Consider the following 24,684-nt stretch of genomic DNA (forward strand, 5'->3'; position numbering starts at 1 on the left):
CATTGTTCATTCATTAATTTGTATTGAGGATATCAAAGCATATTATACCATATAACATATTTTAAATTTTTTACTTACAGAAGATTAAAACTATTTGCATCAATAGTATCTTCATGGGACCACAAGCTTACATATAAATCCAGAATAACATTTTGTGCCAAATTCTACTTTTTTTTTCTTTTTTTAAATTTTTCATCAATTACACTTTATTCATTCTGCATCCCCCCATAAGCCCCTCTCTCCTCCACTCCCAATCCCACCCTCTCTCCTCCCTCTGCATGCATGCCACTCCCCAAGTCCACTGATAGGGGAGGTTCTCCTCTCCTTTCTGATCTTAGTCTATCAGTTCACATCAAAAGTGGCTGCATTGTCCTCTACTATGGCCTGGTAAGGCTGCTCCCCCCTAGGGGGAGGTGATCAAAGAGCAGGCCAATCAGATTATGTCAGAGGCAGTCCCTCTTCACATTACTATGTAACCCAATTGGACTCTGAACTGCCCTGGGCTACATCTGTGCAGGGGTTCTGGGTTATCTCTATGAATAGTCCTTGGTTGGAGTATGAGTCTCTGGGAAGTTCCCTGTGTTCAAATTTTCTGGTTCTGTTGCTCTCCTTGTGGAGATCCTGTCCTCTCCAGCTCTTACTATTTCCCACTTTAAGATTTCCTGTGGACTCATGACCATTTCTTTGAGTCTCATCATCCTATGCCCCTCCCGTGCCGTGCTGGATTTTTCTATGATTAAGTGAATTAAAATAACACAGTTGATTACTCCAGAGGTGAAATGTAAGCCCCTGTTGCTGAAGACATCATGCAAGTCAAACAAAGTCAAAAGACCCATGAGCTGGAACAGACCGGAGGACTGTTTGAGGATTAGCTTTTATGGTAGCAGAGGGCTCTGTGCTAGCTTCAAAAGGAGGAAGAGATCAGACAATCTTACCAAGCTATAATGCCTGTGACCCATATTAATAACCAAGATGACATGGTAACTTTAATGGTTCTGTAGCTGCAGTCATCCCCAGTGGAAAGCAACAGAACTTTTTGGTTTGATTGCTTTGCTTTCCTCTGGAAGGATTTCTCCATTTCATTTTGAATTATTTTTGGATAAAAACTGGACTTTTAACACAGTGTATCTGATTACAGTTTGGCTTCCACCTATTTTTCTTAGTTTGTCACCATCTCAGTTCCAATATGAATATGTCCACAACCAATCTGTCTCTTAAAAAATAAACAAACAAGCATTTGAAGACTAATTACAAAATAAAACAAAAAGATATAGTAAAATAAAAAATACATGAAATTGGGTATTTCAGGGTGGTATGACTATAGACCACAGTCTTTGCTCCTGGGTACTAAGAAAAAAAGCCATATGCCACTACCATCTGAATAAAAGGCAATTTTGAGACTTTAGTTATATTTTATTTCATTTTACTCAAACAAAATTGAGATGGTGAACAAAATACTAAAAGTGATATTATGAACATTGATGCAAAAATACTCGCAAACTAATATATAACAATAAACAAAAGATATTACTCCAGCCTCTGCTAGCCATCGTTATATTTTGATAGTAATTACATTAATACAAAGTGTTATCAGCTACAATGAAATGAGTCATTCAGTACCTGCTCTTCTGCATGGAGTTTAGTATCTTAACAGTCATTTTGTTTGCTTCATATTTTCACCATTTCTTCACCTAAAATTTTATTTACTTTTATTTTTATTTACTTTTACCTGTTGTTTTAATTTATTTTTAAATTAATTACAGTTTACTCACTTTGTATCCCAGCTGTAGCCAGCCTCCCTCCCTTTCCCAATCTCACCTTCTTCCCTCATCTCCTCCAATGCCCTGCCCCAAGTCCACTGATAGGGGAGGTCCTCTTCCTCTTCCCTCTGACCCTAGCCTATCAGGTCTCATCAGGACTGGCTGCATTGTCTTCCTCTGTGGCCTGGTAAGGATGCTCCCCCCTCAGGGATCATAGAGACAGCCACTAAGTTCATGTCAGAGACAATCCCTGTTCCCCTTACTAGGGTACCCACTTGGACACTGAACTGCCATGGGCTACAGCTGTGCAGGGATTCTAAGTTATCGCCATGCATTTTTTTTTTTCAATGCAGTTTATTCAGGAACATTGAACAATCCTCGGACCCCGGGGAAAGCCAGTCCACAGCTTAAATAGCCTCTGGGTAGCCAACCCAGGCGTGCCACGGGGGCAATGCAGATAGGTCCACATACATGGAAGCAAGCCAGATCCTCGGCCTTAGCCAAATGTGGAGTTGTTCGTGACAGAGAGCACTCACCATCGGGAAGGTGGAAGGCGGAAACCAGCTCCATCTTTAAGGCATAGCATTCCGCAGCTCTCTACAGTTCTCCCTTTTTGTTTTAGACGCATCAGGCAAGAGTAGAGGTCTGATCTCTGATATTAGAAATAAATTGGGACTTTGTACAGATGTTCATTTAGGTGTCATCCACCCAAAGAGCATCAGACCCGTCCGATACCTTTTTCTCAGAGGTGGGACCTGGGGCCATGCATGATTCTTGGTTGGAGTATCTGAGACACCTGTACTCAGATTTTTTGGTGCTGTTGCTCTCTTGTGGAACTCCTGTCCTCTTTATCTCCCCCTTCTTTCATAAGATTTGAATGCAGATTCATGTGCCTATGTGCTAGCCTCTACTTCCTGAGTCATTTCTCTATATGTGCCTATTCTATTTTAATAATTCCCTTGTTCTGACTACGATGATGGATGTGGAGGTAGGTGACTGATTTAGGAAAGGGCAGTGAATGAGAAGGGGTTGGGGCTTCAGAATAGAATCAGTAAATTTCAGCAAACTTTAGTGGAATTAAAAGTTCTTTGTCTTGGTGTAAACATCAGCACTTACTTACCAAGCCAGTGATACCTGATTATGGTCAAAGGAAATTTTGTCTTTTAGGCACAGGTCAGAGGGGCTACATGAAAATTAGGGATGTGACAAATTTATTGCATGCAACAAGAATTTTAACATCATTATCAGAAGCAGGATATGATAGAAGTTTCCAGAGAGAATACAATTGTAACTGCCAGGATACAATGACATCTGCAAGCTATAAGGGTACATAGAATTAATGTCTAATTAATTAAATGTTTGCCAAGCTTCTGGATGTTTTCCTGACTTCTAGGGAAGACAGAGAACACAGGTGGCTTGAATGTTCAAGTGTCTGTGGGAGTTCTTTAAGTGTTGGGACACATTGAAAGGGACATAGTGCTTCAGGAGCTAAGGTCTCTAAACTAAAAGTCCACTGGCACATGCTTCTCACGCCAATTGTATGCCAGGCCAAAACCATAATTCCCCACAGGCCCTCCCCTTCTTAATTCAAAGTATACAAGTCAAAATTCAAAGAAGACATGCAGAAGCAAATCAGTCTCAAAGCTATAATGCTTCTCCACATAACCAACTAAGAAATCCCAAAGAAATTCCTATGGACCACATTTTAGAGTCCAATTAAAATTAGAAAAATAATGACCAAAAATCTTTGATAGGTTTTGCACAGTAATGAAGGGGGGAATTTATCTAAATTTCAGTGCTGAATGGTAAATATTTCATCATGCAAAGCCTGAACATCAGTGCCTCAATTGTCATGTGACCATCTTTGCCTAGGGAACAGTATGATCACCAGTAACAGACGTATTCAATAGCGACAACACAGCAAGAAACAGCAACACCCTTCCACCAAGACTTCACCAACTCTTTCCCTCAGTCAACTAGTTTCTTCATCTGAATCATTGCTGACAAGGAGACTCTTTTTCATGGCTCAATGACTCCATCACCCCCATTCACTTTCCTTTCCTCAGGTCTAGCCCCTGCAGACACTTTGGGCCTTCTTCGTCCATCTTCCACAGATCAAGTCAGTCTTTCAGGTATCCACCTGAGTTTTCCACACCCTGAGAAAAAAAACAAACAAACATAAGCTCAGTTCCATTACTGGATCTGGGCAGTTCCAATGATATGACATAACAACTCTCAAAAGGACCATGATTATGAATTTGTTTAGGAGGGCCCAAGAAATTTTCTGTAGCAATAGACTGTCCTTTCCCAGTTTTAAAAAAATTAAGTATAAAAAATAAAAGAAATAGTCCTTGTTCCCCTCACTTTGGGAAACCAATTGGTTACTGAGCTACCACAGGCTACATCTGAGCGGAGGTTCTAGGTTATATCCATACATGGTCCTTGGTTGAATGTCAGTCTCAGAAAAGACCCTGTGCCCAGATATATTTGGTCCTTGTGGAACTCCTATCCTTTCCATATCAGACTAACTCCCCTTCTTTCTTATGATTCCCTGTACTCTGCCAAAGGTTTGGTCATGAGTCTTTGCTTTGAAAACACTGCTAGTTAGAGTCTTTCAGATGCGCTCAGTAGACTCTTGTCATACGTTCAATGCACATCCCATCTGTCTTTCTAAATGAGGATTGATCATCTTACCCCATGTCTGCTCTCTTGATTATCTTTTTTAGGTGTATAGATTTCATTATGTTTATCATATCTTATAGGTCTATATAAGTGAGTATATCCCATGTTTGTCTTTCTCCTTCTGGGATATTTCACTCAGAATGATCTTTTCTAGATCCCACCATTTGCCTGCAAATTTCGTGATTTCCTCCTTTTTGATTGCTGAGTAGTATTCCATTGTGTAGAAATACCACAATTTCTGTACCCATTCTTCCGTTAATGGACATCTGGGTTGTTTCCAGGTTCTGGCTATTACAAATAAAGCTGCTATAAACATTGTTGAGCAAGTATCCCTTTTGTGTACTTGAGCAAACTTTGGGTATATAGCAATGGTATGGCTGGGTCTTGAGGAAGCACTATTCCTATTTGTCTTAGAAAGTGCCAGATAGCTTTCCAGAGTGGTTGTACCAGTTTACATTCCCACCAGCAGTGGAGGAGGGTTCCCCTTTCTCCACAACCTCTCCAGCATGTGTTGTTGCTTGAGTTTTTCATCTTGGTCATTCTGATGGGTGTAAGGTGATATCCCCACCCCCCAAGGGAGGAGCAGTCCTGTTAGGCCACAGAGGAGGGCTTTGCAGCCAGTCCTGAAGATACCTGATAAAACAGTATCAGATGAATGGGGAGGAGGTCCCTCCCTATCAGTGGACTTGGAAAGGGGCACGGTAGAGATGAGGGAGGGAGAGAGAGAGGGACCGGGAGGGAATGAGGGATCAGGACACGGCTGGGATACAGAGTTAATAAAATGTAACTGATAAGAAAAAAATAAAATTAAAAAAAAAAAGAACTGAGATTGCTGGAGATTTTGGAGCACTGCTGCTATTATGTTTGTGTGGCTTTCCTGAGAGTGCTATATATTTAGCTTTAATTTTTCCTTTACTTAGTATAGCTTATTTAATTGGCATCCATTTCTATGTGGATTGTCCTCATAGAAAGTCTACAGGCCCTGCTGTCTGTAGAAAGGTAATGTTCCCTAGGATGGCTGCCTCCAAGGAGGGAAGAGAAATCCATGAGTGATAGAGCCTCACCAAATCAGCTTATCAGTCTTAGGAATAATTACTACATTTGTTGGTGCAAAGCCACCACTGCTTTTTTGAAGCCTTCAGAAGCATTTGTGCTCTCTACCTCCCATTCTTTGTTGGGGAGGAGAAAGGATTACATCCACAGATAGGGTTTTGTGTGTTTTATTTTGCCTTTTCACCCATTTTTAAAATATACTATGAACAGAAGGAAAAGAGGCTGTGGGATTTAAGAAGCAATAGTTTATGAATAAGCACTTAGTACTCTAACATGCTATAGTGTCTTTGCTGGTTGTTATAGGTTAATCTAATGTCTAAATTCCTTCTAGTTTTTACCACACAGAATGGCAAGTCTTAATCCACTCACCGAGCTGGGTAAGTGATACACAACACAACTTCATTTCTAGTTTCTGAAGGAAGAAGGGTCTAGGTCAAGGCCTAGCAGGTTTCATCAATGAAACCCATCCTCCTTATCCAAGATGGTGTGTTGTGTGCTGCATCTTCAGAAAGAAGAGGTCACAGGTCCTTCTCTGGCAGAAACTGGAAAAGCGCAGAGTTGAAGAGAGACTGACTTTCTCTTTAAAGCTGACTTTCTCTTTAAAGTTCACCCATGGGAGGAGAGCTGCATAGTCTTCCTGACAATGCCATAACACTGACCAACTTTCAGTAAGAAATTTGGTGGTAACAGACAGTAAAACCATGGGAACCAGAGCTTTATAGGCCCAATCTTCTTATTTATCTAGAATGTCTAATAAAACAAGTGAACAAGTAAGTAAATAAATAAATAAAAGATACAATATTATTAGGGATAGCCATACAGTGCTTCTCCTCTCCTTTATTTTAAATAATATTTCAGCTGTCCATTGCTTCTTCCGAAAAACTGATGCTGACAATTATATGGAATGCAAGTGATGTGGGTTATAGCATATGGCTGTCATTTTTTTTAATAAATTCTCTTGAAAGAAAAGACTTGGCAGTATATACAAAAGCATTATCAGTTTTTAATCTTTTATAGGAACTAAAATAGCTGTCTGGCATGCTAAACTAACATTCTTGTATGTCAGTTGCTTGACAGTAATTACTGCTGCCTCTCTATCAACCATCATGTTGATAGATGGCCTGAAAAAAAGATTAAAAAAAATCTTGATATGGCTTATCAGGCCCCTCTGTAATTTTTATAAGAGTCATTAGTACTCAATTTTAATTAAAATTAACAGTTTAGAAGGACTGCAATGGAATAGTGTTTAATATCAACTTCTGACAGATACATCGATTTCTTCCATTGTATCTTCTACACCTGAGATTCTTTCTTCCATCTCTTATAGTCTGTTGGTTATGCTTATCTCTGTAGTTCCTGTTTTCTTCCCTAGATTCTTCCTTTCCATTATTTCTTCCATTTGTGTTTTCTTTAATTTTTCCAATTCTATCTTCAGGTCTTGAGTTGTTTTGTTTACTTCCTTCACCTGTCTGATTGTACTTTCCTGTTTTTCTTTTAGTTCCTTCAACTCTGTTTCTATCATTTCATTCAGTGTTTTAAGCATTTCCTTTCTAAAGGCCATAAACTGTTTGGCTGCAGCTTCCTCTATTTCTTTATGGATGGCAATATTCTGTTTGAGTTTATCTTCCTCTATGTCTTTACGAATTTTATTTGTTTCCTCTGTTATCATCTTCATGAGCATACTTGTTAGGTCATCTTCTTGGATTTCAGTTATGGTGGGGTGTCCAGGGCTACTTGCCCCTGGGTAACTGGGTTCTGGAGATGCCATATTGCTCTGTCTTTTGTTGCTTGAGCTTTTACGCTGGCCTCTACCCATTGTGTTATCTTAGGTGTTTGGGGTTATTTTCTGGTGGTTCCTGGGGATCCTGTGGTGGAGAGAATCCCCTTTGCAGAAAGCTGGTTTTTCCTGAAGGATGTCTTCTCAGCTTTTTGGGTATAGTCCCTGGATGGCTGGTGTTTTTTCAGGAGTTGCTCACCTCAGGGATATAGATCTGAGTGGTAACTGTGGTCTTTGTTAGTCGAGAGGGTTCTCCTCTCACCCAGGGAAGTCCTGAGGGCAGCTGCCCTGTTTCTGGGTTTCTTGTTGTAAATTTAATGATCAGCTGCTGTGACCCAGTTGGACATCAGGCACGCAGCAACTGTTTGTGCCTGTGTCTGGAGCACAGCTGAGTGCTGGCGCCTCGGCCCCACTAGACTGCTAGACTTTTTCTAGGGAAGGATTGAGTGATTTAGGTCAGTACAGTTTCCTTCCTTCCCCGTGGATTCTCTGGAGACAAGGACTCCTAGTGTCTTTTTTTGCCCTGGTGCACACTGCTCAGTGTCCGCCAGCTGGCTGGCCGCAGAAACTGCCTGTGCCTGGAGCACAGCTGTGTGATGGCAGCTCAGTCTCTGCCAGCTGTCTGGTGCGCAGAAACTGCCTGTGTCTGCCTTTGCGGATTTTGGGAGCCTGAGTGCCTCCCTAAGCTGGGTAATTTTCCGGGGACCTTTTCAGGTTGGGGGTGAGCTGAGTGCTCTGAGATCAAACCCGCCATTTCTATGTCCGGCGGCGAATCAGGCGCGCAGGCAGGCAGGGCTCTGTGCCGGAATCTGGGTCCCCGGCTCTGGCTCCGGGCTGCTCCTGGGGTGCCCGTGGAACCCGCCCGAGTCTTTTCCAGGGGATGTCTGGGTGACCTAAGGCCGGTCCCAATCATTTCCTGTACCCTGGGGTTATCTCTTGACTGAAAATTCCAGTCTCTGATAGTGTGGTGCACATGGTTCAGTCTGGGACCCTGACCAGAGACACTGGCTTGTGGCTCTGGGCTGGGGCTGGGGCTGGCGGCCGGAAGCCAAGCTTCTGGCGGAACCGGGATCTCTTCCTCGGTTTAGCCGGGTGAGTTAAAAGCTGATTGAATCCCCCACCGTGGGGGTATCCTCTCACCTGGGAAACACAATGACTGTGTTTTATGGCCGAGAGTTCTGATTGCTGGTCACTGTGCTGATCCTGCTGTGCTGCTGCTCAGAATGAGAGTCCTCCTGGTACCGCCATCTTGCCCCTCCTTTAATATCAACTTCTGGAAAATCACATTTATAGTAAAGAAATGCAACATGCCAGCAGAAGATGCAGCTTCCATTGTTGTACATGACTGAAGTATGCTATCTGGGGTATGATAGTACTTAGGCCAGGCCACAGGAGGAAGAGAAATCAAAGAGCATAAACCTCCAGTCTGCACTTTTTCTAGATTTGAAATTTCACACTGGATTTAAAAAGACATTTATTACATTAGACACATAGATGCTCTTTACAAACATAGCTGTTGTGCATTTTAACTACAAACATCATTTGTTCCAGTCCTATATGAGCTCTCCCACACATGTACAACATCTGCACACAAAAGCCCCCAGTACTGACACCAACAGCATCAGAAGTGAGTTTCTTTTTCATCCTTATAGGGAGCCATACTCTAGCTATTGTTTACTCTTAGAGCATGTCTGGTTTTGGTCATTTATATTAGAGCAAGAGAAAAAGTAGCAGTTAATGTGAACAGGTAACTAACGTAATTCCTAGACTGCTATTACACAATAAAATACGATTAGAAAAACAAACAAAGATCCCCTGCCACATTCATTAAAGTGGCAATAATTGTATGAAAATGAAAAAGGCTGTAAACATACAGAACAGTTCAAATTTTTCTTCTAAACAAATTACAAAATGATTTTTGTTTTTATCCTTGAGTGTCATTTAAAAATGCAAACCTGTGGATCCAGTTACCTCAGAGACTTATCCTAAGCACAGCTTTGACCTTAAAGTTTGGTCTGAGCTAGTTTGGCCTTCAAGTTTTTTCTAAGTTTGTCCATGAACTCAAATGTATTCAAGTAGTCAGAAGGTGGTACAATGGGTAAGCACTTAATGTAGTTGCTTATTGATAGTTATCATTGATTTATCTTTTAGTTAAACTGCAGCCATTCCTAACCCAGCCGTATACCCAACTCACCACACAGAGACTAGGATTTACTTAATTAACCTAGAGCACAATGCTGGGCAATGATTACACCTTCCTAAACCTCCAAGCCTGCATAGCTTCATCCCATTTAGAATTTCCAACATTGCACTTCTTTTAATCATATCTTAGGTCCGATTCATCTCTCCCCATGGTTCCAAGTCCTGTCCTGCTGATCTCTGCTCTCCTCTAACCCCACTCACTTCCTTCTCCTTCCCTCTGTACCATGATCTCCCACCTTATTCTCTCCATTGCACAGCACTGGTTGGTTGTTTTATTGAAAATAAAGAGAACAAATGGTAGCATGTTTACACAAACTTGAGACAGGTGATGCTTAAAATAAACAGCACAATGCAATGTCAAGATTGAGACCATAGAGTGGGGTAGAGAAATCAGCATTTGAATGAACAAGGGTAAATTGTATACATACCTTAAAAACATTACCTCTTTAAGTCCAATAAAAGGCTCCTTTTCTTACAATACAATAATAATTATAAAAGTTATGAAAACTATTAGGTAAGATGTACATGTGCAATGTCCAGTTCAGGTGTATTTAGCAATTTAAGAGAAAGTATTTATTTATCTAGCCTATCTTGACAAATTTAGAGTTCTATACCTAAATTAACTTTTATCCTTATTGGTATTACCTATATAAAAACATTTTCTTAAATTCAAAACAACTTAAGATTAATTGTGGAACTATAACTATTTGGTCTTAAACCCCACCAGAGACTTGAGAAGGAATAAAATTAATACTAGAGTAAATAGGAAGTGTATGTTAGCAGCTTCCAAAAAATAAAAATTGACAGAGACAGTTAGCTGCCTGAATGTCACCCATAACTCTCTATAACATTGGAGCATCATCTTCAGCCTTCTGGCTGACAATATTTGACAGACATAAATGTGAAGCAGGAACTATTTAGGACTTGCTTACCCTCTCTTGGCAGAGTTTTCTAGTCAACTTGTCCTGCATTTAAGCTTGCCCATATTTGGCAGAATTCTGTCTGATGAGAAATGAGGGCATTTTCTTTTTGCCTGGGTGGCTTGTTTGCCACATTTGAAGCCATCTCCATATGGAGGTTTTTCCAAGCTCATCATCTTCTTTGAGGTGGGTAGGGTGATGCCAGGAGATGATCTGTCTCATTGTCAAAGAATCTTTAAAATAATAAAGACTTTTTAAATTCCATATTCTTTAGGTTTCTGAAGGTTTTGAGGACTTACCTATCTTTATGTAATCGACCTGTCTACAAAATCGTATGTATCTGTTAAACCTAGGATGTATATTCTTGTGATAAATTAGATGAGTCTGACATGACTATGAGTTTATTAACTAGCGAGTAACTTTCATTACCTAATACCTAAACCTAATACCTTATAGGAAGTAAACTTGAATTTGTATCAATATACTAAAATTTAGCAATGTATTAAAAATAGATTTTTGCATCAATATACAAAATCCTACACCAGAGTTAAAAAAATAACCTTATTTGAAAATAACAAATAAAACCTTAAGTTGAGTAGATTCAATAATCTACCTTTTGTTGTATCATTCCTATAAGATATCCCTGTAGTCCCCTTTATTTCTTTCCAACCCCTTTTCTCCTTATCTAAGAAGGAAAGATAGAGAAAAGAAAAAGGCCAAGAGAGAAATTCCTGAGTTTAACCTTGCTTTCTCTCTGAGTAAGACCACTAATAATTTATAACCATCTCCCAATGACATTAAATTTTCATAGCGCCAGAAAACAACAAAAAACCTATCCAACCCCCTTAAAGGAAATTGGATGTCATTCTCATGAATTTTTTCTAGCTGACTTTTTGGACATGCAAAAATCGTATTAGAGGGCCCAAAGGAAATTGGGGAAAATGGTTAATTAAGCAAGCATTAACATTTGTGGTCCAGTCTTTGAATGTTGAGAAATTTTAGGCTTAATAGAAGTCCTGTTTAGAACAGTCTAAAATGTTGCACCAATTGAGATTAGTAGCTTTCTTCAAAGCTCTCTTGGGAGCAGGCGTTGATGAGAAATAGCAATTGAAGCAGATGAGCCAGGAACAACCAGAATATTGGAACATGCAAGATGCTGGAACAGATGTGTCAACTTCTCAGCATGCTGGAAGGATGAATTCTGTCAGGTTTGATCCAGTGTCTCTAGTGTCCAGTCTTTTTGTTCTCCAAACATATAAATTCTCACAAGTACTATACAGTCCTAAAATTATAAATGTATGAGATGTACAGGATAAAACTAAACTGTAAACCAATTTTATCTATGCCAATTAAAAGAATGGCATAATATATTTTGAGGAAATTGTAGCCAAGGATTTATTGTCATGTATTGTTGAAGTTTGGGCTGGAGAAATTTTTATGTCTCAGTCAGTGTCAGAGTTGTTCCCATGTAAAGGGATCAGCACTTTATGTTACATTTCTGTTTTAGTCTTCCTGATTTTTCTCTTCTTGTGTGTGGCCAAGATCTTCAAGTGGTCTTCCTCTGTCATATCTGATTTTTATTAGTTTTGATGGAATCCATACTTTCTCTTCTCCTGCATAAATATACACAAAACCTCTTCCCCAGCCTAAAACATTCCCTGTTTTCCATTTTAGAATTAAGAACTTTATATGCTGTTTTAATTCAGCAGTCCTTTCTAAATTCGACTTAGTAGGTGTACTACTTATTTCATTTAAACATTTTAAAATTGGCAAGCCCCAATTTGCAAGGGCTTCTTTTGGTAGTTAAGCCCCTGCTGAGCCCATTAGGCTCCTGCTGGGCCTAACAGTAAGTACCAGATTGGATTGGTCTGAAGGCCTCTATTTTGATTCAAGGATTCCCCCAACCTCTGTTCTATGGTCTTTAATTAAGCATCTATTTTCTCAGTCTCTTCTTTCTCCAAGTCTGTCTTATCTTGACCTTTTCCAAAGAGGATATACAAAACTGAAATCATCAGTGAAAAATTATTTGTATGCAAAGAGAAACAAACTCAAATGGTATCCAGAAGCACTGTGTCACTGTGTCTTCCTCCATTTTCAACATAGAAAATTATCTTTTTTTTTTTTTTTTTTTTATATTATTTATTTATTTTATCAGTTACATTTTATTAACTCTGTATCCCAGCCGTGTCCCGATCCCTCATTCCCTCCCAGTCCCTCCCTCCCTCCCTCCCTCATCTCCACCGTGCCCCTTTCCAAGTCCACTGATGGGGGGGACCTCCTCCCCATTCATCTGATCCTGTTTTATCAGGTATCTTCAGGACTGGCTGCAAAGCCCTCCTCTGTGGCCTAACAGGACTGCTCCTCCCTTCGGGGGTGGGGAGACCAAAGAGCCAGTCATCGAGTTCCTGTTAGAAATAGTCCCTGTTCCCCTCACTTTGGGAAACCAATTGGTTACTGAGCTACCACAGGCTACATCTGAGTGGAGGTTCTAGGTTATGTCCATACATGGTCCTTGGTTGAATGTCAGTCTCAGAAAAGACCCTGTGCCCAGATATATTTGGTCCTTGTGGAGCTCCTAACCTTTCCCCATCAGACTAACTCCCCTTCTTTCTTATGATTCCCTGTACTCTGCCAAAGGTTTGGTCATGAGTCTTTGCTTTGAAAACACTGCTAGTTAGAGTCTTTCAGATGCGCTCAGTAGACTCCAGTCATACGTTCAATGCACATCCCATCTGTCTTTCTAAATGAGGATTGATCATCTTACCCCATGTCCGCTCAATTGATTATCTTTTTTAGGTGTATAGATTTCATTATGTTTATCATATCTTATAGGTCTATATAAGTGAGTATATCCCATGTTTGTCTTTCTCCTTCTGGGATATTTCACTCAGAATGATCTTTTCTAGATCCCACCATTTGCCTGCAAATTTCATGATTTCCTCCTTTTTGATTGCTGAGTAGTATTCCATTGTATAAAAATACCACAATTTCTGTACCCATTCCACCGTTGATGGACATCTGGGTTGTTTCCAGGTTCTGGCTATTACAAATAGAGCTGCTATAAACATGGTTGAGCAAGTGTCCTTTTTGTGTACTTGAACAAACTTTGGGTATATACCTAGCAGTGGTATAGCTGGGTCTGTAGGAAGAACTATTCCTATTTGTCTTAGAAAGCGCCAGATAGCTTTCCAGAGTGGTTGTACCAGTTTACATTCCCACCAGCAGTGGAGCAGGGTTCCCCTTTCTCAATTCTTTACAGACCTTGAAAAAAAGATTCTCAGCTTCATATGGAGAAACAAAAAACCCAGAATCTCCAAAACGATCCTGTACAACAACAGATCATCTGGAGGTATCTCCATTCCTGATCTCAAGCTGTACTACAGGGCAACAGTAATAAAAACTGCATGGTACTGGCATAGAAACAGAAAGGAGGATCAATGGAACCGCATAGAAGACCCAGAAATAAATCCACACACCTATGAATACTCGATATTCGACAAAGAAGCCAATTCCATTCAATGGAAAAAAGACAGCATCTTCAACAAATGGTGCTGGACCAACTGGATGTCTACATGCAGAAAAATGAAAATAGATCCATATTTATCACCCTGCACAAAACTAAAGTCAAAGTGGATCAAGGACCTCAACATAAAACCAGATACCCTAAATCAATTGGAAAAAAAAGTGGGGAACAGCCTAGAACTCATTGGCACAGGAGACAACTTCCTGAACAGAACACCAACAGCACAGGCTCTAAGAGCAACAATCAATAAATGGGACCTCATGAAACTGAAAAGTTTCTGTAAAGCAAAGGATACTGTCATTAAAACAAAACGACTGCCTACAGATTGGGAAAGAATCTTCACTTACCCTTTATCTGACAGAGGACTAATATCCAGTATATACAAAGAACTAAAGAAGCTGAAAAGCAGCAATCCAAGTAATCCAATTAAAAAATGGGGAACAGAGCTAAACAGAGAATTCTCGACAGAGGAATATCGAAAAACACTTAAAGAAATGCTCATCCTCATTAGCCATCAGGGAAATGCAAATCAAAACGACCCTGAGATATCACCTTACACCCATCAGAATGGCCAAGATGAAAAACTCAAGCGATAACACATGCTGGAGAGGTTGTTCAGAAAGGGGAAAATTATCTTTTTAATTAAATTTTTGTTTTTATATAAATTAAAGTTTATTTATTTTGTATCCCAGCTGTAGCCTCCTCCCTCATTTCCTCCCAACCCAACTTTCCCTCCCTCATCTCCTCCCATGGCCCTCTCCAAGTTCATTGATAGGGGAGATCCTCCTCCCCTTTCATCTGACCCTAGCTTACAGGGCTCATCGGGACTGGTTGCATTGTCATCCTCTATGGCCTGGCAAGGGCCATCCTTCATGGGTGAGTGGTCAAAGAGCCTGCCACTGAGTTCATGTCAGAGTCAGTCCCTGTTCCACTTAGTAGGGTACCCACTTGGATACTGAGCTGCCATGGGCTACATCTGAGCAGGGATTGTAGGTTATATCCATGAATGGTCGTTGGTTGGAGTATCAGTCTCAGAAAAGACCCCTGTGGCCTGATATTTTGGTTCTATTGCTCTCTGTGTGGTGCTCCTCTCCTCTCCATTTCTTCCTATTTCTCCCTTCTTTCATAGGATTCCCTGTATTCTGCCCAAAGTTCGGTTATGAGCCTCAACATTTGCTTTGATACACTGCTGGGTAGATTCTTTTAGAGGCCCTCTGTGGTAGGCTCCTGTCCTGTTTCCTGGCTAGACACAAAATTAATTCAAAAAAATCAGAAGCCCTTTTGTATACCAAAGACAAAAGGGCCAAGAAAGAAATTAGGGAAACAACAATAGCCACTAATAACATAAAATACCTTGGTGTGACTCTAACCACCCAAGTGAAAGATCTGTTTGAAAAAAACTTCAAGTCTCTGAAGAAAGAAATTGAAGAAGATATCAGATAATGGAAAGATCTCCCATGCTCATGGATCTATAGGATTAACATAGTGAAAATGGCCATCCTGCCAAAAGCAGTCTACAGATTCAATACAATTCCCATCAAAATACCAACACAATTCTTTATAGACCTTGAAAGGCAATTCTCAACTTCATATGGAAAAACAAAACAAACAAAAAAAAAACCAGAATTGCCAAAACGATCCTGTACAACAACAGATCATCTAGAGGTATCTCCATTCCTGATCTCAAGCTATACTACAGAGCAATAGTAATAAAAACTGCACGGTATTGGTATAGAAGCAGAATGGTGGGTCAATGGAACCAAATAGAAGACCCAGAATCCACACACCTATGGAAACTTGATTTTTGACAAAGAAGCCAAAACAATGGAAAATTATCATTTTTAATATCAAAATCTTTCCCTAAGGACTTTACTTTCTTAGACCCTGCTTCCCTTTCAGACCTTACCAGTTCAGATGCTTGAGGTTTCTAAGTTTATCTCTGGCTCCTGTTTCTAGGGAGAGGTATTTTTCTGCCTTCCTCACTGGATCCTGACCCCTTCCTCACTCTGGGAAGTTATTGGGTCCACAAATGTTTGCTCTTAGATGAACAAGAACCCCCTTCTCAAAGGGATTGAATTTTCTGCCTTGGTTAGCAAAGTCTGGCTTTAAGAAGCTTTCTTGTTAAAGAGCCGCTTTTATCCTGTACCTAAAGACACTGCCTCTCTGCGATTTGAATATATCAATTTTTGTTTTTCTGCACCCTGCTGGAGGCCTTGGGGCTCTGCAGGGGGTCTGTCTAATCAAGAATCTGTGAGCTCCTTGTTTAGGAACTGCCTTTGCCTTGTTTTTAAGGAACAGAACTAAAAACCTGCTCTATAGTTTTCCTTTCTATGTAAATTCTTACTAGATTGCTGTAAATTCTGCCACATGTTAGTACACCATTTGTTGTTGATTATTAATACTTATCACTGGTTCATGTTTTAGTTAAACTGCAGCCATTCCTAAACCAGCCGTATACCCAAATCACCACACAGAGACTAGGATTTATTTAATTAACCTACAGCACAATGCTGGGCAATGTTTACACCTTCCTAAACCTCCAAGCCTGCATAGCTTCATCCCATTCAGAATTTCCAACATTATACTTGCTTTTAATCATATCTTTGGCCTGGTTCATCTCCCCTTATGGTCCCAAGTCCTGTCCTGCTGATCTCTGCTCTCCTCTCTTCCCACTCGCTTCCTTCTCCTCCCCTCCGGGCCAGGATGTCCCACCCTATTCTCTCTATTGTTCAGCATTGGCTGTTTGTTTTATTGAAAATACAGAGCACAAATGGTGGCAAGTTTACACAAACTTGAGACAGGTGATGCTTAGAATAAACATCACAATGCCATGCAATGTCCAGATTGAAATCAAATAGTGGGATAGAGAAATCAGCATTTGAGTGAACAAGGGTAAATTGTATACATTCCACAAACATTATACCAACACTTTAATGCAAGCAGCAAAGCCCTTAGTCATAAAGTCAGTCAGTAATCTCAATGCAGACTTTGCAAAGAAGCTGAGCTCAATACTGTTTATTGTTTGCTCTGTGTGCTAAGGCTCAGGGCCAGGCAAAAGTGGAAGCAATGGGGTTGGTGGATGTCTCCTGTCCTTTCTGGTACATGCGGTGTGATAGTGCCATGGGCAGCCTCTGCTTCTACAAATCAGCACACTGGTGATTGTGCCAAGGGAGCCATAACATTGGGCAATGGAGTCTGACTGCACATTGCCATCATAGTTTTTACGGTCCCAGATGAAGCATTCCCTCTGATTTCACAGCCTGGGCCACCATGTCATCAACGAGCCTGTGCTCACACTGCTCCTCTGAGCTTCAAACTGGAATAGTGTGTTGCTTGTCATAGATCTCCTGAAAGATAACTTTGAAGTATTTGTCATACTTCTTCAGAATCATGATTTTGGTGTTTAGATACAGAAGCCATCCCTTGAACAGAGCCATTTTGAAGGAACTGTGTGAAAAATCTTCAACTGATTTGTCCTGGTTGTACATGCCATGACAACACCACCACCTTCTTCAAAGTTATGTAGCATGTATGTCACCTTTTGGCTTCTGTCGTTTGATGTGTAGGTTATCTCTACTTTTTCAAGCCTGGAAACAACAAAATCAGTTGCTCAATATTGGTCCCCATAAGCATGAGAGCCAATGATGATGGGTTTTACCCTGCCTGTCAACACTGGGGGATATCTGCATATAATAGCTACTCTGAAGACAGTGCCACCCAGAATGTTTCAGATGGTGCCATTTGGTGATTTCCACATTTGTTTCAACTTGAACTCCCCGACCCTCTTCTCATCGAGGGGTGATAGTAGCACACTTGTTACCAATGTTGTATTTCTTTATTGCCTCTGTAGTGTCCTTAGAGACCTAGTCACTGGTGGCCACATGATTCTCTATGCCTAAGTCATAACTATGCAGATCCAGTTCGACATTGGGAAGACTGGGTTTTTCTTTAATCAATTCCCAGATGTTTCATGCCAATTCATCCCCTTACATCTCCATCACAGAACCGCCATAGATTTTCCTGGACATATAACCTGGCTCACAACTGCAGGCACATAAGCTGTCTGGACCTAGCCCCCAGCTGGCTTAGCATCCACCACAACCTTTGTGACTGCCTTGGTAATTTTAGAAAGATCCTTTTCTTTGCTTCTTTGTTTCTTTCTTCATTTCTTTCTGTCTGTCTGTCTTTCTTCCCTCCATAACCCTCAGGAGAACATGCAATGTGCCACTGAGCATCACTACACATGCCTTCTCTTGCTAACATCTCAAAAGTTATAGCAGTTTATTTTGATGATTTCTGTCAGCTTAGTCTTGACATCTTTCTGAATAATCAGCCCTACGTAGTAAATATTCAACCACAGTAAGACATGCTTTTGCTAGAATCTTTGAATCAAAGGGAACAAATGTTATCTCCAGAGATAAACTCAAGGAGAGACAATGTAAGGGAAGCAGTCTGTCCATACTGAGAACAAGCCTACTTAAGATCAGTAAGAGTCTTAAATGAAATTAGTATACAATTTTAACTTGCTGTCCTAGTTTATCAGGATTGGGCATTTCACAAACCAGGGAAAGAAAAATAAAATCCTTCCCTTCTCCCTTCTCCCGTCTTCTCCCTTCTCTTGGACTCAATGCAGAGCCTCTTACACAAAAGACCTGTAGTGTGACTTAAAAGTTGATTTCTTTTACCTGAAAGCTCCTTTTGTACCATTCATTGAATGTGTGTATGAATATGTAGTGGTCTATAGTTTAATTGTTTGTCTATATGTGCACATGGCCTGATACTATGCAACCAGCAGCCTAAACTTGCTGCAGTTTCTGCAGAGGAGATGCTGGCTAAGATCAACACCGTTGTCACATGTAAGTTTGTGGGAGTTTGTTACAGTGACGTTTTTTACTTCATTCACCCTTTTTTCTTGAGCTTGTGTGCATGAGTGGTCAGTGCTTACTTACTCTCCTCTTTTCCTTTTCCTATTGATTCATAAGGTGTGCAGATTCAGGACCTAATTACCACCCTTATAGGATAAGCCAGCCAAAGTTTACTTTATCCTGTGGAGGCCTCCACACAGACCTGCTCCTGCTTAGAAGCTGCTCTCAGATCAAAGAGGCCCCTTTTTCAACCCCTTGCAGTTTTGACTAGAAGCTGTTTTTACAACTCTATTCAGAGATGTCAGGAGCACTTGATTATGCTGGAGACTTTAACCGAGATGCCACAAAGGGCAACAAGGTAAAAGCCAACGCCAGAATGATTTTTGAATGCTGCTCTAATCACACAAATCACACAGATATCTAAGAATTGCACAGCACATTATACATCTTATGGGGAATACAACCTGGCCACAGGTTTTTATTGGCAATACAGAGAACAAATGGTGGCATGTTTACACAAACTTGAGACAGGATCACAGAATAAGCATCACAATGCAATGTCCAAATTGAAACCAACTAGTAGGGTAGAGAAATCAGCATTTGAATGAACAAGGGGTAAGTTGTATACATTCCACAAGAATATGGAGGTCCATGAATTTTGAGGGTAAAGAGTTCCATCTTCACTTTCACCCATTCTCAGCTCTCATGGGAACGTTTCCTCCAGTTACAAGTAAGGGCAAAGATCAGAAGAATGGTTAAGCTGGAGTCATCTTAGCAATACCCATACTTTTGTCTCAGCAGAAACCAACAGTATTTTCTTGTCATGCTACAGTTTCAAACACCTTGAAATGTCATTTGTGTTCAACACTAGGCAGCAGTCATGACTGTCTCTAGATAGGAAGGTTATTTAATGCACTCACAAATGCACAAAAAACACACTATGCATTAAAGAGAAATATTTTGGGGGCAAAGTCCCTTCATTCCCATTTCCCTGGTCCCTGGGAATGCACAAAGGACTGCAGAAGCCCTGAGTATCTGCTCCCTCCTGTGCAGCATCCTCCAGGTGATCCCCAGCACAATGGGCCTGTGTGCCTCTGCTCTCCAATTTCATCTTCGACTTTCAGAGGTGCTCCATATTTTTCCCCAGTCTTTCAGTTTATGTTATGTGCTGTGTGGAACCATTAATCTCCCCTTAAAAATCCTCTGTGTACAGTCAGGGAGAGTGAGAAGTATTTCAGCACAGGAAAAGGGGGTCGGTGCTGAAGTGCTTCTAAAAGGAAAAGCCTCCATGCTTGATGCTAAGCTATTTGCTTTAATGAATACTTGGGACCTTACCTGGCGGGAGGACCATATATCAAAGAGGGCGGTGGTGTGCTGTGGTCCTGTGCTCTTCCTTTAGAGGGATCACTTGGTCGCAGAAGGACAGATCCTTTTTAAGTCCACAATTTGTCTACACCCAAGAACTTAGGTGTATCACCTACAAACTCAAAGTGTGCATTTCCTTAGTCCTTCCTTGTAATTTTATGCCCTTATGTGCTTATTAGCTACTGTTAAAATAGTAGCTTGCAATATCTGGTTATCACATTTACAGGGAGAGATCATCTCTGGGAAGCACAGAGCTCAGAGATGTGTTGCCTGGTTACTGGTCTCTGGTTACACACTGGGATCTGACACAGCTATCAAAAGTGGGCTGGATACTCACATTAGACATAATTATCAGCTTTGTTTAGTGTGAAGAAAGCAAGACCACAGACTCAGATTAGAGCAATCAAAAGGGTCTTCAGTTTCTTCAACACAGCACCAACTGAAGTTTACCTCCATCTTCCAGGGAACAGGCTTACCTGTTCATGTTGCAGTGGCTTCCCGACAAGGTGTCCTTAGTGGAGGCCACCAGGCAGAAAGCATTCTCCTTCTCTCTGTGGGCCTCTTTATCTCCCTGGAGTCATCTTTGTTGTCACACTGGGTGGTAATAAGCAGAAGCCAATTAGCTTTGGGCTCTAAGAAGTGCCAGTGGGCTGCAGGGCACTGCCTGTCACACAGCTGGGCCTCTTGGGAGTTGTCCTCACTTAGCTCCTCTAAATAAGGCAACAAGAAAGCCCCTAGCATAGTTTCCACTCAGCAAACTGTTGGAGGTGTCCTGCTGATTGAGGTTGCAGCTCTTGTTTGGACCAGATAGCCATATCCAGTTTGGCGCTAAAGACTGAACTCCCTCCCCTCGGCAGGGTACCCTGCTCTCTGCATAACTTCATCTGGAGAGTGCTTTTACATTATAGATTCCCCTAGCCACACTTGACAAAGCTCCATGCTATCTCCCCCAAATGGGACCTGATCTTTATGCAAGTCAAGCATCCTGGAAATGCCTAGTTTCAGCCAATTATGTACATCCCCTCTTGTAGCACCTAACCACTCCCTAGAGGTACACATTCTTTGTTCACTGTAAATAAAGTTAAACTAGCCATCAGCTATTCCCCGGGTGTGCCATTCCAGGCACACTTCTAGTCTCCAGCCCCTCCTGACTTCGTGGGCTGCTGTGAAGCAGCCCCCAGGCAGGAGAACAACTTTTGGCACCAGTTGTGGGCTCTGGGCTGTGCCAAGAAAAGTGTGTACCCCCTTTTTACACCTATAAAAAGGGCATTTTGGCTCTATGACTGCCTTCCCTTGAGGACAGGCAAAGAAGGAAGTGAAGGTCTCAGGCCCAGAAATATTTATGTATTGTGCTACATAAGCTTAAGAATAATAAAAGACACATATACAAACTAATAATGCTGGTATACAAAGGCTAAGTACAAGGGAGCAAAGCAGAGGGATGGAGATGGGATTTTACTCCATACTTCTCCTCATATAATTTGCCTTTGAACCAAATTTATACTCAAAAGCTTAAAATCCTAAGGCTACCCCTAGCCTTAAATACTATCTCTAGACCCTAAAATACTATAAGGTTGATTAAAACCACATAAAAAAATAAATGAAATTTATGATACATGCTTGGCTGGAGAGAGAAGGAAAATGTAAAAATAATGCAGAGCATAAGTGAAACAACTGGGGATTTGCACAAGAGCTGCTTATGCAGTGGCATTACTGTTCAAAGCTGAATCTTTTGAATGTGGTCACTATTGCAATGAAATGTTTAAAATGTTATTCTCTAGAAAAATAATAAATACAATAAAGTTTGTTATTTTCTGTCCAGTGGCTCAATTCAGGGAGAGGAAAGTAATGTAGGTGCCCTGTTCTTTCAAAGATGATTTAACAGAGTGAAGATAAACAGCACATTTTAGTAAGTGGAGGTTTGGGTGACCAGTATGTATGGGTGCACAGAAAACTCCTCTAAAGATCTGATGCTCTTTTTGTTGTTGTTTGTTGTTCATTTTTTTTCTTTTTCTTCACCCCCCACCCCGAATCAGGGTTTCTCTGTGTAGCCTTGGCTGTCGTGAATTTGCTTTGTAGATCAGGCTGGCCTCGAACTCACAGAGATCCACCTGCCTCTGCCTCCCTGAATGCTGGAAGAAATTCTTAAAGCAAAGAACTATAGAATTCAGCTGGTCCATCTGAGAAAAGTAGAATAGTGTATTTTAAACATGAAAGGAGAGGGCAGGAGTATATCCTATGATTGGGATTATTAGCCTCTTAGAAGAGGGTGAAGAGGGGTTAATAAGCATTGAAAATATAAAGGACACCTTCTTGAAGATCTGAAAAAAAAAGTAAAAGTTTATAACTGAGGCAAATAATTTCAAAATAACAGAACCTTTATACTATTTCCATCATATTTTCAGTTTTAAAACATGTAACCTGTTGTATTTTACAATTCAGATATTTTTGTGATTGTCTTCTTGACTATGAAGTAATTACTTTTCTGAGTACATATACAGTAACTGAAAAATAAATGAGGATGAAGTTAAATTTCTTTTTCTTAAATTAATAATTTTTCATTTGAAATTTATTTATTACAATTTATTCATTTTGTATCTCAGCTGTAGCCTCCTCTCTCATCCCCTCCCAATCCTTCCCTCTTCTCCTCCCATGCCCCTTCCCCAGTCCACTGATAGGGGAGATCCTCCTCCCCTTCCATCTAACTCTAGCCTATCAGGTCTTATCAGGACTGACTACATTGTCTTCCTCTGTGGCCTAGTAAGGCTGTCCCCTCTCAGGGGGAGGTGATCAAAGAACCGGCCACTGAGTTCATGTCAGAGACAGCCCCTGTTCCCCTTACTATGAAACCCACTTAGAGACTGAGCTGCCATGACCTTCGTCTGTGCAGGATATTTAGGTTATCTCCATGCATGGTCCTTGGTTGGAGTATCAGTCTCAGGAAAGAGCCCTGTGTCCAGATGTTTTGGTTCTGTTGCTCTCCTTGTGGAGCTCCTGTCCCCTCCAGGTCTTTCTATCTCCCCCTTCTTTCATAAGATTCCCTGTACTCTGTCCAAAGTTTGGCTATGAGTCTCAGCATCTGCTTTAATACCCTGATGGGTAGAGTCTTTCAGAGGCCCTCTGTGGTAGGCTCCTGTTCTGTTCCCTGTTTTCACCTTCTTCTGGTGTCTATTCCATATGCCTCTCTGAATGAGGATTGATCACCTTACCCAGGGTCCTCCTATTTGCTTAGCTTCTTTAGGTGTACAGATTTTAGTCTGTTTATCCTATATTGTATGTCTAATAACGATTTGTAAGTGAGTATATACCATGTGTATCTTTCTGCTTCCGGGATGATCTTTTCTAGTTGCCACCATTTGCCTGCAAATTTCATGATTTCCTTGTTTTTAATTGCTGAGCAGTATTCCATTGTGTAAATGTACCACAATTTCTGGTATCCAATCTTTAGTTGAGGGACATCTAGGTTGTTTCCAGATTCTGGCTATTACAAATAAAGCTGCTACGAACATGTTTGAGTAAATGTCCTTGTATACTTGAGCGTATTTTGGATATATGCCTAGGAGTAGTATAGCTGGATCTTGAAGTAACACTATTTCTAACTGTCTGAGAAAGCACCAGATTAATTTCCAAAGTTGTCCAAGTTTACATTCCTACCAACAATGAAGGAGGGTTCCCTTTCTCCACATCCTCTCCAGCCTGTGTTGTTACTTGAGTTTTTGGTTTTAGCCATTCTGATGGGTGTAAGGTGAAAGCTCAGGGTCATTTTGATTTGCATTTTCCTGATGACAACACTGTTGTCAGAACAAAAGGACAGCCTACAGACTGGGAAAAGATCTTCACAAACCCTATATCTGACAGAGGGCTAATATCCAGACTATATAAAGAGCTCAAGAAGTTAAACAGCAAGAAATCAAGTAATCCAATTTAAAAATGGGATGCAGATCTAAACAGAGGATTCAATAGAGGAATATCGAATGGCACAGAAATACTTTAAGAAGTTAAATTTCTTGACTCTATCTACTTTTTTTTCCTTGAGCATGTGTGTGTTGAGTGGTGTTTGCTTACTTTCTCCCCATTTTCTTTTTCTTACTGATTTACAAACAAATTAGCAGCCATCTAGGATCTGACTATTGACCTAGGACAAGCAGGAAAAGTTTACTTTAGCCTGTGGAGGCCTCATGGCTACTTGTGTTTGTGGAGGAGCTAATCTCAGACCAAAGAGCCCCTTTTTCAGTGGAGTGGGGAAGGGGCAAGGGAGGAGAAAAGTGAGGGAGGGCAGGATTTGGAGGGGCTTAGGGAGGGGGCTACAGCTAGGCTACAAAGTGAATAAACTAATAAATTAAAAAAAAATTTTAAAGATGACACATGTATCTTGTAGAATAAATTGCTCTGCCATTCTGGGCCATAACTGCTGATCCCCTTCCACCCCACCCCCCCAAGAAAGAACTGCTTTTTCACAACCTCTTGCAGCAGTTTTGGCAAGAGGCCATTTTTACAGCCCTGTTTGCAGAAAGAAAAAAAAAGTGGCCAGTTAAAA

General features: G+C 40.8%; 1 protein-coding gene and 1 pseudogene across 4 annotated transcripts in view; both read right to left on the minus strand.

Moving 5' to 3' along the window:
- Nucleotides 1-457: 457 nt before the first annotated feature.
- Nucleotides 458-24,684, minus strand: part of LOC132647186 (exocyst complex component 6B-like) — a 60,811-nt gene continuing 36,584 nt past the window's right edge. For 2 of the 4 annotated variants that reach the window (XM_060367091.1, XM_060367087.1), the window contains exons 3-4: nt 20,624-20,741; nt 458-3,916 (exon numbers count right to left, since the gene is read on the minus strand). In XM_060367091.1, the coding sequence (XP_060223074.1) occupies nt 20,628-20,741 (114 nt within the window). In that variant the 3' untranslated portion in view covers nt 458-3,916; nt 20,624-20,627. Of the gene's footprint in view, nt 3,917-17,371; nt 17,505-18,454; nt 20,260-20,623; nt 20,742-24,684 lie in introns of those variants that run through there. The other 2 variants (XM_060367090.1, XM_060367089.1) reach the window with 2 other exon arrangements.
- On the minus strand, nt 16,835-18,456 carry LOC132647185 (isocitrate dehydrogenase [NADP] cytoplasmic-like; annotated as a pseudogene).

This window comes from Meriones unguiculatus, chromosome 14 (assembly GCF_030254825.1).
Source record: "Meriones unguiculatus strain TT.TT164.6M chromosome 14, Bangor_MerUng_6.1, whole genome shotgun sequence".
In the NCBI taxonomy this organism is placed as follows: Eukaryota; Metazoa; Chordata; class Mammalia; order Rodentia; family Muridae; genus Meriones; species Meriones unguiculatus.